The sequence below is a fragment of the Dipodomys ordii genome, unplaced genomic scaffold, assembly GCF_000151885.1.
Source record: "Dipodomys ordii isolate 6190 unplaced genomic scaffold, Dord_2.0 Scaffold9, whole genome shotgun sequence".
NCBI lineage: Eukaryota > Metazoa > Chordata > Mammalia > Rodentia > Heteromyidae > Dipodomys > Dipodomys ordii.
In genome coordinates, this window is record NW_012267225.1 from 6512050 (window position 1) to 6525162 (window position 13113).

A 13113-nucleotide genomic window follows, 5' to 3' on the forward strand; every position below is an offset into this window, starting at 1 on the left:
CTAGCACTCTATCACTTGAGCCACAGCGCCACTTCCGGTTTTCTGGTGGTTAATTGGAGATAAGAGTCTCACAGTCTTTCCTGCCCGGGCTGGCTTTGAACCGAGATCCTCAGATCTCAGCCTCCTGAGTAGCTAGGATTACAGGCGTGAGCCACCGGCGCCCGGCCCATACACTGTTTTCTTTCATACCTGCTCACCCGCCAGCACTGCCACTGAGAGCTACCGTGTGACCAGGAGCAGAAGTCCCACCTGCCCCTCCCTGACCGGGTGGGCAGTCAGAAGGAAGCACTAGCTCCAGTGCTTCTGAGGTGCTCAGGCTTAGAAGGATCCAGAATCCTCTGGCAAAGCAGGCCAACCAGGCCCTGGGGAGCCGCTCACATCTGTAGTTTACTCCCATGGCCCAGTGGCCCTGCAGCCGGACCCAGCTCCCTCTCTTCCTCCCCCTCCTCCCCTCATCCTCTACCACCACCACCACCTCCTCCTCCTCCTCTTCCTCCTTCCCCTCTTCCTCCTCCTCCTCCTCTTCCTCCTCCTTCACCATCTCCTCCTGCTTCTCTGCCGCCTCCTCCTCCACCACCTCTTCCTCCTCCTCCACAACCACCACCTCCTGCTCTTCCTCCTGCTTCTCTTCCACCACCTCCTCTTCCTCCTCCTTTTCCTCCTCTTCTACCACCACCACCTCCTCCTCCTCACCCTTCTCTACCTCCTCCTCCTCCTTTTCCTCCTCTTCTCCCTTCACTACCACCACCTCCTGTTCCTCCTCTTCCTCTATCTCCTCTCCCCCTCCTTGTCCTCTTCCACCACCAGCTCCTCCTCCTCCTTCTCCTTCTTCTTACCTGTTTAACTTAGAATAAATAGAAGCCGTGGCCTGTGACCTTTTGTCCCTTCTCTGCCACTGCAGCTCCCTCCCCCAGCACTTCAGGCTGAGGTGGGCCCCTCCTCCAGCACTTCAGGCTGAGGTGGGCCCCTTCTCCAGCACTTCAGGCTGAGGTGGGCACCTTCCCGGGACTCCCACTCTCCCCTTCAACCTCTCACTTTTCCCCAGGATGTAGACATGCTCTTCTTCCGCTCAGAGACCTCGGCCTTCCTCTGGCTGCACAGCTTCCCTTGGCAGAATCTCCTCCTCCATCTGCCAGGCCTCCTCCTGCCTGCCTCCCATGATACAAACAACCACACCGCACCTGTCCCACTGTCAGGTGCAGCCCACCCGACTGACATATAACACCCCCACACACACAGAGGCTGACTTCTCCATGAAGCCTGCTACATCTTCCCAGGAAAGATGGTCCAGCTTTCAAACCCCCATCGGCTTGGAGCTGTTGCAGCAGGCACAGCTGGGCCTTGTGCTGAGCTGCCCATGGCCGGGACCCAGGCACAGACAGGCTGAGTGCAGGCCTCGCTGTGCGCAGGCCTGGCTGGGTCCCTCCGCTCTGGGCCTCTGAGTCCCCCTGTTAATGATGGTGCGGCACCCACAAGAACGCAGAAAAGACTGACATGGTGGCATGGAAAGGAGACTTATCTGGAGCTGTGGGCAGTGGGGTTTGAAGGGGAGGTGGCGTGGGAAGACACGTCTTCCCCTCAGAAAACACACCTGCATTCAGAAGGCGGCAGGAGGGGACAGAGGTCCTGCAGACTTGCTTGCTGACGGTGTACATTTCCATTTGCAGAGTCCGGCTGGTAGAAAGGGGGTCTCCCCACAGCTTGCCTCTCATGGAGTCAGGAAAGGTAAGTATCCAGGGAGGAAGCTCCCATCTCCAGCAGGGTGGGGCAGGCAGTGCGTGGGATGTGAGATGCCAAGACATGTGCTCTGTCAAATCTACTCCCCACTAGGCGCCAGTGGCTCACACCTATAATCCTAGCTACTCAGGCTGAGATCTAAAGATTGCGGTTCAAAGCCAGCCTGGGCAGGAAAGTCTGTGAGACTCTTTATCTCCTGTAAACCACTCAGAAAACCAGAAGTGTCAGTATGGCTCAAGTGGTAGAGTGTTCACCTTAAGCTGAAGAGCTCAAGGACAGTACTCAGGCCCAGAGTTCAAGCCCCCTGACTACCACCACCAACAACAAAAAATCTCCCCAAGAAAATTTCCTTGAGGAAATATTGTCAGAACCATTGGGCCATGAAACTTGAAATAATAATGTTTAGATGATTTCTTTGGGCCATGAAATTTGAAATAATAATGTTTACATTAGATGATTTCTGATGCAAAGCTGGGATGTAGGCATCAATGAGTTCACAAATCCACCAGACACCCTGTCCCTACATGCCTCCCATTTGCAAAGGTACCTCAGGTCTCCAGTGTCTGCTTCCTGCAAGCAGGAGAAAAAACAACACTGGAGACAGAGCTTGCAAAGCATAGGGAAGGTTCCCTAGCTCTTTTACAATTAAATCCAAGTGGGCAGAATTTAGTCACTTGCTCACATGTAGCTAAAAGGTGGGTTGTAAACTGAGACATTGATGGTGAACATCTGGTAGGCAAGTGAAAATCAGGGTGTTTACTGATACAGAAGTAGAGGAAGGGGGATTGTCAGATGGCAGCTAGGAGTTCCTGCTGCATTTCTTATCTTTTCCACAGACCTAAAGGGCAGGCAACCTATTTCGCCCAAATGAAGGCTTGTTTCCTTAGCTGGCCCAGTGGCCAGCACCTCTCTCCACTTGACAGTTCTAGAAGCGTCTTGTGTGCTGGGACTGTAGACTCTCCCTGAACACCAGCAAGTTAGGGTGCTTCTTGCACCGGTTCTCCCACGGCAAGCACCACTGCCCCGTTCAGACTCCACCACCGCTAAAACCACACAGCGGACTTCTGTGTCCCTGAGGAGAATGCCACCATCTGGTGCAGTGCAGGCTTCATCTGGGCCGGCATCCCCGTGGGCATCCCATGGAGAACAGTGGGTGTCATTGCACGCCCCTTCCCGTCACAGCCACACACACACACACACACACACACACACACCAGCCTGCACTAGGAGTCAACACGGCTCTTCTGCTGTCCCTCACGCCCCTGCCCACTCCTCCCTGTGATCCCCAAGGTGAGGACGGACATACATGTCACCCTGTCACCTTCCCTCATTGCATTCATATCAATGGTCATGGCAGAGCTGGGCACTGGTGCCTCGTGCCTGTTATCCTAGCTACTCAGGAGGCTGAGACCTGAGGATCATGGTTCAAATCCCAGCCCCAGCAAGAAAGTCAGCGAGACACTTCTCCAGTTACACACCAAAAGCCAGAAGTGGAGCTGTGGCTGAGTGGTAAAGTGCTAGCCCTGAGCAAAAAAGCTCTCGGGGACAGTGCCTAGGCCCTGAGTTCAAGGTCCAGGACCACACACACACACACACAAAATTCATGGGAAAATGGAACATGTCTATTTTAAAAGCAAAGCATCCAGCTTGTTTAATGTGTTTCAATCTTTTTAATTTTTTTCACAATTCCTCTTTTTTTCTGACAGTTGAGGGTTTAAACCCAAGGCCTCGTGCTCGCGAGGCAGTCGTTCTGCCACTCAAGCTGCACCCCAGCCCTCTGTGCTTCAGTTTATTCTTGAGGTGCTTCTGCCCAGGGCGAGCCTTGGACTGTGAGGCTCCTAGCTGTGGCCTTCTGCATAGCTGGGATTGCAGGCATGCACAGCACACCAGGCTTCAGAATTGCCACTTTAGTGATGTTCAGAAGACCTGTGTTCTCTCCCGCTTTGGGATACGATTGGCCATCCGAGGACTCAGCCTTTGGTCCCTGTGACACAGGACCGATCTCTGGCATGAGATGGCAGGCACAGAGCTCACACTTTGGACTTAGTGCCACACCACTTTCTAAGTCATCTCCCAGGGGGAAATGGCATCTGGTATAAAAACAAGCTGTGTTGTGTGAGTCTGTGTGTGTGTGTGTGTGTGTGTATGCATGCGTGCATACTTGCATGCGTGCAAGATACCCACCTGTCTTTTTTTGCCATTATCATGCATTTTCTCTTCCTCCACACAGATACTTCCTGGGGTTCGGATCATAATTGCCAATCCTGAAACAAAAGGACCACTGGGGGACTCGCACCTTGGGGAGGTGAGTCAGTGGGGGCGTGGGTGAGGGGGACCCACACTTTGGGGAGGTGAGTCGGTGGGGGGGGGCGTTGGTGAGGGGGACCCATACCCCGGGGAGGTGAGTCCGTGGGGGGGCGTGGGTAAGGGGGACCCGCACCTCGGGGAGGTGAGTTGGCGGGGCGTGGGTGAGGGGTCCCGCACCTTGGGGAGGTGAGTCAGTGGGGGGGGTGTGGGTGAGGCGCATCCTCCCAGTCTAAACCTCCCACCCTTGCACCCATGTCTCCTTCTCTCCTCCTCTCTTTGACACATGCATGGGCCTAGCCACCAGGCAGGTCACATGGTCCTGGAACGTGGTCACTCTGGCTTTTCCATGGAAGGATGGCATGAACACACAGGACTGCAGAGAGGCATTTCCTTAAGGAAGCGCCATGGGACCTCTCCAGAGAAGTCAAGAAAGATAGAAAGTTAGATGTGCTGCTGTGTTTATTGCTCAACTCGTACCTTTGTGTTTATGGACCTCCTTTGTGCCTGAGAAGTGCTTCATCAGGAAAAGGACAGAGACACCCTCAGAGGGAGCGGTGCTACCCCCAGAATTATGGCCGCCACCCACAGTAGTTAGCAGGGGAGGGAAAGTTACGTGTTTACATCTGATCGGAAAGCTGACAGGAGCGCTTTGTGCCCTTGGCCCATTACGCTTGTGATGGAACCCCACCCTGCTTGCTCCCCAGCTCCCGCCACTTTATCCACATACTGCTGGCTAGGGAGGAACGCCTCACCTACTGCCAGCCTCTGTCCAAGGTCCTGACCGCCACTCTCAGCTCGGTCCTGGGGTTGCAGACAGGCCTGAGGCCCGCTCCACAGGCCCTGCGTCACACGCGTGCTTTCTTCACGGATGAGCCCTTGTTCCCACTGAGGAGCCAGAGAGCTCCTCTGTGGGGCCCCACCTCCCACGTGGCACCAGGCATTTCCCTTCCGCCTGGCTGTCCGGCCTGAGAGCACAGTTGCCCCTGCCTTCTCGCCCCGGTTGTGTCTGTCCCCAGCCCTAGGAAAATGGCAGCATCACATAAAGAATACATCTCCATGTAGCATGACCCGTGAGCGAGTTCTAACCATTCCTCCCAGGCTCCTTTTCAGTCTACATCTTGGCCTTTTGTTTGAATCTCACAAGCCTATGCAAAGATCAGAACTGAGATAATAGTAGTCACCTTTCAATGTAACCAAGAAATGAGGCTGGAGGGAGAGCTGCCAGGTAGGTGTCTGCAGAGGTGGCGGCCTCTGCTCTGGCCAGGAGCAGCCGGTTGGGGACAAGGAGGGCCCCACACACAAGTCTCCCCACTCAGGGCAGCTGGGATGGAGAGACTGGCGTGCTGATTTTCCTACCAGGAATCAATCTCTCTTGGTCCAGCTTGGCTGAGCCAGATTGGCGAACAGAGTGTGTGAATTAATGTGTCCAGTTTGCTGTGCACAGACAGTGGGGAAGGACTGACCCCAAGGGGGAGGGGAGCACCCCCGCCCCCTTCCGCAGCCATCCTTCCGTCTATGTGGCCAGCTCGTGTCAGCTCTGTTAGCAGTCCACAGCCATAGTCACGCGGGAGGTGAGCGCCTCCAAGCAATGGGCTTTGTGCGTGTAGGCTCATCCCGAGTCCCCGCCCTCCCTGAGCACCAGCAGCAGCTGGTGGGTTCTGTGGGTGGACTCAACCTTTTAGGTTCCGTGTGTGAGAGGCCAGGCAGTATGCAGCTTCCCTGTAAGCACAGCCCTGCAGGTTTGCCCACATGGCTCCAGGCGACAGCATGCCTTCTCTTCAAGGCCGAGTGGGTCCCGTTGCCTGAGCCAGAACGTTTCTGTATTGGGGAGCAGAGGACAGTTATTAGTTTCAGTGGTATGTTTCTCTCTGGGTTGTGCTTTGTTTCATTTGGTCCGGTATGGACAGAGTACCTGAGGGATGTAGGCAGGGTCCGGAAGCTAGGGCTCAAGTGGCGAGTGAAGCAGAGTTCTTGGCTGCATGAAACTCCACCAGTTTTCAGTTTAAATAAACAAAACAGCCAGCTGCATACTGCCTTGCTGTAAGCACCCTAGTGTGAAAGAACCCAACATGTCTGGGTCTGTTACAGAAACAGAGATGCATAGAGATGCGTGCAGCCAGAGTTTCTTCTGCTCTTTTTTGTGGCTCTCCTCAACTGTCATGGTCTTCACAGACTGAGACAGTCTGCCTTTGCTTCACCCTTTCCCCAAATGCCCAACGTTCCAGCATTGCTCTTCTCCTCTTCTGATGTTCCATGCATTTATTTCTTAGGCTGTGTTTCGTATTGGGTTGTTTTTATCATGATCTGTTTCCAGGACTATGCTAGCCAGGTGAAAGGGGAAAAAAGAAAACTTAAAATTCGTCTTCATTTTTCCTGACTGCTTTTTAGAAATGATTACATTTCAAAGTACAAGGAAACGAATGGATGCTTTCAAATGGTTTGTCCGTGGTTTACTTTCAAATGCTATTCACAAATAATCTGCAGTTATTTTGCTTAATTAATTTCCACTAGATGGATGGCTTAGTTGGTGGCCTGGCCACAGACTTGGTAGCAAACCTTCCTCTCAGGAAGTTGGTCTACATCTCCGCAGAAACCCTAGTGAGATGAACACTATCTTGCTCCTTCCGACCAAGGAAATGGCACTTCCCTGAACGTAACCTGCTCAGCCTCCCTCCCCAGGAGCCCAGGGAGCTCACCCACGCTGACGCGTCGCTCTGTTCACAGATCTGGGTCCACAGCGCCCACAATGCCAGTGGCTATTTTACGATTTACGGAGATGAATCCCTCCAGTCGGATCACTTCAACTCCCGGCTGAGTTTTGGAGACACCCAGACCATCTGGGCCCGGACCGGCTACCTGGGCTTCCTGCGGAGGACGGAGCTCACGGATGCAAGCGGAGGTGAGTGGCTGCCGCGTAGCCGGCAGAGGCTGGGTTTGCCCAGGGCGGGGAAGACAGCCTGAGGCGTGAGAGGCCGGCCCCAAAGGACAAGTGCACGGCTGCAGCCACCAAGCAGATGTGTCCCACCAGGGGAAGCTGTCTGTCTGTCCGTCCTGAGAGCTGAGTGCAAAGCCAGAAAGGAGCCCTGCTAAGCAGGGGCCACAGCATTTCTGTGGCAGCATGCCCCGAGGTCACTCCTGCCGCATTTGGGGAAAAGAAAGAGAATATTCTGGTGTGACATTTACATTCTGGGCATGCTACACTGGTTTCTTAGCTTGCGCTGCGCGGCACGTGCGGATAGAAGTGTTAAGAAATGGGGGCGCCTGCTGTCCCTCAAGAAGGGCCAGGAGCGTCCCTCCCTGCAAAGCTTGGAGACGGCAGGGCATTGCTTCCCCTTCCCACATCTCTGGTCCCCAAAAAATGATGTGACTCCCCCCTTGCTCCAGGAATGGGGAGTTTGTAGTGAGCAGAATCCTGTGTAAGATGAAAATAAGTTTTGTGCCAAGTATGGTGGCCTATACCTGTCTCAGTCACGCAGGAGGCATATGTAGAGGATCACAGTCCAAGGCTAACCCTAAACACAAAAAAGTGAAACCCTGGCTAATAAATAAGGTCTGGGGGCTGGCAGAAGTGGTAGAGCGCCTGCCTGCTGCGTGTGAGGCCCAGTACTGCACAGAAGACTTCTGGGCTCCTTGTGCTGAGGAGATCTTCATTCATCAGCTCCGCCCGCTCCTCCCTCTCCCTGGGACCCATGCAACAAAACACTGACATGACGGAGTTGGGCAGAGGGAGTGTGGTGGGGGGAGGGGTGACCCGGGGTGGCCTGGCCTGGGCAGGGCCGGTGAGTGGGTGTCACGGTGCAGTGTGCCAATGCCAATCCAGGCAGAGACTGAGTCCTCCAACAAGACAGCACCCTTTAGAGAAGGGAAGGTAGCGGCTGTGCACCCGGCCTGGTCTTGGGAGACACAGACTTTAGAGGGATAGCACACCTAGCCCCCATCCCGCCCAGGGACCCCCTGTCTGTGCTCCACCGTGTCACCCTGGGGGGCACACCACCCCGCTCACCGCTTTCCTCCCCTCAGAGCGCCATGACGCGCTCTACGTGGTGGGGGCCCTGGACGAAGCCATGGAGCTGCGGGGGATGAGGTACCACCCGATCGACATCGAGACCTCTGTCATCAGAGCACACAAAAGCGTCACAGAGTGGTAAGGGAGGGGACAGGGAGGAACGGCAGGGGGAGGGGGGACGACAAGGGAGGGACAGGAAGGGCCGGGGCAAGGGGCGGGGGAGGACAAGGGAGGGACAGTGGGCTGGAGGCGGCAGGGGTTGCCCCGTGGATGTGAGGTGAATCAGACGGCGGCTGTGGCCATTGGTCCATGGCCTCCCCCGGTGCCCACGGCTCTCTTCTCTCCTGGCAGCGCGGTGTTCACCTGGACAAACCTGCTGGTGGTGGTGGTGGAGCTGGATGGGTCAGAGCAGGAAGCCCTGGACCTGGTCCCACTGGTGACCAACGTGGTGCTGGAGGAGCACTATCTGGTTGTGGGGGTGGTGGTGGTGGTGGACATTGGGGTGATCCCCATCAACTCCCGAGGGGAGAAGCAGCGCATGCACCTGCGCGATGGCTTCCTGGCGGACCAGCTCGACCCCATCTACGTGGCCTACAACATGTAGCCCCGCCCAGCCTCTGTGGACTCCTGGAGGGACGCGGGCGGCGTCTCAGTGTCCACCCAGGCATGCGGACAGGCGGGGCGTGGGGCCCAGTGCGGGGCGGGGAGCCGCCCTCTCGGAGCAGAAACCCCGGCGTGGAGATGAAATGTGAATTTACCACTGAATTTTGCTCAGAAGGACTTTGGATTACTGCCTTCAGTTTGTTGGAAACGCTCATTTCAAAAACTTCCTTTTCTTTTTTTTTAATGATCGGATAATAAGTGCTCTCTTCGTCAATGTGGGATTTTGTTAAGCCGAAATAGCGATTAAAAAAAAAACACATTCTGCCCTCCAGATGGGTTCTTTTAAACAATTTATGTAGTGTGACAAAGAATTGTTTTCTCTGTTTTAATGTGTCATGAAATCTTAATGACATGGAAATGTTACTGATTTAAGCCATTCATTGCTAGATCTCACCCTTCTAGGAGAGTTTGTTGAGGTACGAGAAACCTAACAGGTAGCCTCGGGCAGCTGGGTCTTAGCTGTTTTGTCAGAGACGTGCTGAAAACAGAGGCCTGTGTCTGGCCTTGGCCGTGAGCATAGAACGAAAAGCGACTATAAATAAGGTGTATTTCGGCAACTATCTTGCAAATATCTTTGTACTAAACTGAAAAGATAAAATAAGTTAACTTCCTCAATATGTAATTATGTACAAAATGTTTAATTTATTTTGATCTCTTTAGAAGTATAAAAGAGAAAAACATTCAAGAATATTAAAGTCTTGTAATGTTTGCTAATATAAAAAAAAGTGTTGTATTATCTTGCGTGGATAGTATCACAACAAATATATATATATGAAATATAAATTCACTAATGAAAAAAGGAGATTTTAAAGTTTAAATGCAGAACCTGTCACTTGCATGGTGCGCCTCCACTGTCCGCAGCCCCTCCCCCCACTGCGGCCCAAGCGAGCCATCACGGATTGCCACTCGCCCGCTCCGCTCCCCAAGTTCCTTCTAGAACCCCAGACCAGTGAGGGGCGTGCCCACCACCACTAGGGCGGTGGTGGAGCTGAAGGCTCGGTGTGCACCGTGGTTCCCTCTGCTGGGGCCGACAGTGAATGCGTTTGTACCAGCCTGTGCCCACCACATGTGGGCTTCCAGGCTGGCACATGGCACTGTTTTCTTAGCTGCAAGAATTTGTTGCACAATATGGTTTTCTTTTTTTTTTTTCTTTTTCTTTTCGTCAATGTCGCCTTTTTTTTTTTGCTTCCTTGATATGAAAAGAATGACACTGTGTGGTCACATGTTCCGGGTTTCACTGAGCTGTCCTCTGCCGGCCACTATAGGAACGGACAGGACGTCCAGACAGCTTTGAGAGGAAGAAGCTCCCGTCATTGATGTCACCTCCCCTGAAGACACAGCCACCTCTGTAAACCTCTGTCTCGGGGTCCTAGCTCACTTGAAGACCCCACCCCACCCGCCTCCGGGACATCTAGAGGAGCTCTGGCATCCGCCTCCTGCTCGTATGCGGGAGCCACATCCCTGGTTTCTGTCCCTGCCCGGCACACCCTCTGATTTGCACAGCTCACCTGTGGGTTTATACATTGAATCGGCCTGTGTGCAGTCAAGAATCAGCTTTCAGAGGAGTAAGACAGACTGGTTTTCCAATTGCCACCGTCTGGTCCTGCCCTCACTCTGGCTACTCAGATGCATGACAAAGACCACAGCTGAGCGGGATCTAGATTCTTCCTTGCCTGTGTTGTAGATGGTGTTCTTGCCTTTGTTTGATGCAGCTGCCGGTAAGCCCTTTGCTAACAGAGAGTTTTGTTTGACTTCTGAGATCCAAGGCAGGTTATTTTTTAAAAAGTGGCACATTTTTAAAATTTTGTCTATATATGTGGAGAATAGTTCCATCTTTGCAAATTACTTGGTTTTTAAACTATTATTTGTTCTTGCTTTGTATGAGTATTTGTGTCCGTGCTTCAGACAAACATTCCTACAGCCTTCTGCTTCCTATCGGGATAAAATCCCCACCGCACACAGACAAAAAAGACATTTTCTTACGCACTCACACCTTGTTTAAGGGGAAGTAGGTCTCAAACTTCAGATAGGACACTCCTCACTGAATATCCTTGCAACGTGCAGTGTCAGGAAGCCAAACAAATCTAGACGTCACTTCAAGCATAACTAACTTTCACCATATCAACTTCACACCCAAGGAGGGCGAGCGCTGCAGGGCAGCTGTGGAAGCGATACCAGCAGGTCTCTTCTGTATCCTGTCATCTCCCATGTTAAGAGTTTAGGGTCAAAGGAGTTGGTGGACTGGGCTCGAGTTTAGTTGTGCAAGCAAAAGGAGAGGAGACACTTAGCTACCACCCGTCTCAGCAATAAAGAAGGATTGTTCGGTATTAGGAATTGTACTGTAGATAAAATCATTCATGAGAATGTAAAAAAAAATATATTTGTCTTGTGACCTTGTGCTTTTGAAGTCAGCCAAAACCATGTAATCAACTTGCACAAAAAGAGGGTACACGATGAACGTTGAAACACAGACCTGATCCAACAGGAGCAGATTCCTTATGGTGCTTGTTTATTCTATATATTTAATCCTGCTTGACACTTTACCCAAGGGGAAAACGGTCCCTTTTATCAGTTGAATGTTAGCAGCGTTATTTCAGAGTGTGGGGACTGGTTAGAGAAGTTCATGTACTCAACCAACCACAGTTTCAAACAAAATTTTTATGTGCAAAGGACAGCAACCTTCTTGTATGTTCAACCACCAGTACGCTTTGTACATCTGTGATAACGCCTGTTTTATATTCAAATGAACAAATAAAAGCTTTTATTTTTGTTGCTCTGAAAATAGCAGTTTCTTAATGGGTACTGTGGAAAAGGGTCTGAGACAGACCACTTCCATCCAGAGAGGAAGCAACGCCTCCAGGGAATGCGTCCCATTCCGTTTCCATAGTTTGCTGCAGAATTTAGTGCAGATAATCATACTTTGAGTCATCTCTGAGTTTTGACGTGGACATGTATTGGTCAAAGGAGTCCAATAGCAACAAATGTGTTGTGAAAGTCTTTAAAAAATTGTTTCGATGTGCTTGTTCACATTGTGCTGCAAGTGTGCAGATGATTGGTGTTGCTTTGGAGCATGCACACAGCATGCAGATGTCTGCTGTGTGCTGTGTCTGGGGTTCTTGTGCTGCCATGCTAGCACTGGTCACTGTTCCTGCCCAGTGCCTGGCTTCATCTGGCAGCCGGTGCCTCCGGTTTTTGCCCTTGATCTGAGGGTTCTTCAGACTTCGGGAAGCAATGACTGGTTATCTGACTTCCAGCCTAAGGCTTATTAAAAGAAAAGCATGTGTCCGCATGGGCACACAGGCAGGGATGGGGTTTGGTCCACCTGTCTGTGTCCATAGAACTCTTCTTGCCCCCTGACAGCTTCCATCCAGGGCAGCACCAGGTGATGCCGGCCAGCAAACCACATCCGTCACACTGCCTCCATCCTTTGGTTTTACAGAGGCGGACACCTGCTGCAAGGGTTGGCCAGATGCACCCAGTGAAACAGACACTGCCGAGAAGCCCAGAGGACAGCCCTCCTACTGGTCAAATACAGTCGAGTTAATGAGAATCTCACCAGCAGAACCACACACACACACACACTGTGTGCACATGCATGTGCCCGTGTGCACATGATATGGGTGTACCTGTGTGCACGTGTGCATGTGTGCATATGTGCATGGGACAAGAGCCTGGCATTTCTCCCTGTGATGCCACACTCTGCATTCTCGGAGGCTGTGTCCTGAGATGCTCGGGGGTGTGCTCGTTGCGCCCTGGGAATGCTGGGACCTGTCTGCATGTGGAGGTCTTAGTCCGTGCCTCAGCTTGCAGGGTAGCAGGGCTGCTTGTGCAGGGGAAAGCTCCCGGCCAGAGGGGGCCTTCCCTGGCCCTGTGACTCCCATAATGCATCTCCTGAGCTACTGATGTACTGAATGTGTTGTTTTTTCACACTATTCCAGAAAGCTATCGTGGGGTCCCAAAAGGCCTCCCTCTTAAGCCCAGAGTTAATCTGTGGTGAGAACTTCTGGTGATGTCACCGTCATCCTCTCCCTGGGGAAAGGGGATCCCAGCACCCAGTGGGGCGTCTCCCACAGCTGCTCATTGGCTGTCTTCCATTGTTTTGCTAAGAAGGTGCTCTACTCCTTGCACCCCACCCCCAGTGCTTATCATTACAGTTTCTTTTCAGATACAGTCTTGCATTTCTGCCCTGGGCCCATCTCAGACTAGAATTCATCTCCCTACGCCCCTCAAGGCGAGGAATACAAGTATACCCCACTCCCTCACCTCGTTGAGATAGAGTCTCTCTAGCTGGGTCTTCCCCCAATCGTGCCTTCACTTCCTGTAGGTCTACATGCACCCCTGTTCTGGCTGTTTTCAGTCTTTTGAGGTGATTCAGTACACAAAAAATGAGACCAATACCG

At 52.5% G+C, this 13113-nt stretch overlaps 1 protein-coding gene across 1 annotated transcript in view; it reads left to right on the top strand.

Moving 5' to 3' along the window:
- Positions 1-11489, top strand: part of Dip2c (DIP2 disco-interacting protein 2 homolog C (Drosophila)) — a 121183-nt gene extending 109694 nt beyond the window's left edge. The window contains exons 34-38 of the mRNA XM_013009225.1: positions 1668-1725; positions 3968-4042; positions 6769-6943; positions 8065-8188; positions 8402-11489. Coding sequence (XP_012864679.1) covers positions 1668-1725; positions 3968-4042; positions 6769-6943; positions 8065-8188; positions 8402-8654 — 685 coding nt within the window. The 3' untranslated portion in view covers positions 8655-11489. The remainder of the gene's footprint in view (positions 1-1667; positions 1726-3967; positions 4043-6768; positions 6944-8064; positions 8189-8401) is intronic.
- The last annotated feature ends 1624 nt before the right edge of the window (positions 11490-13113 follow it).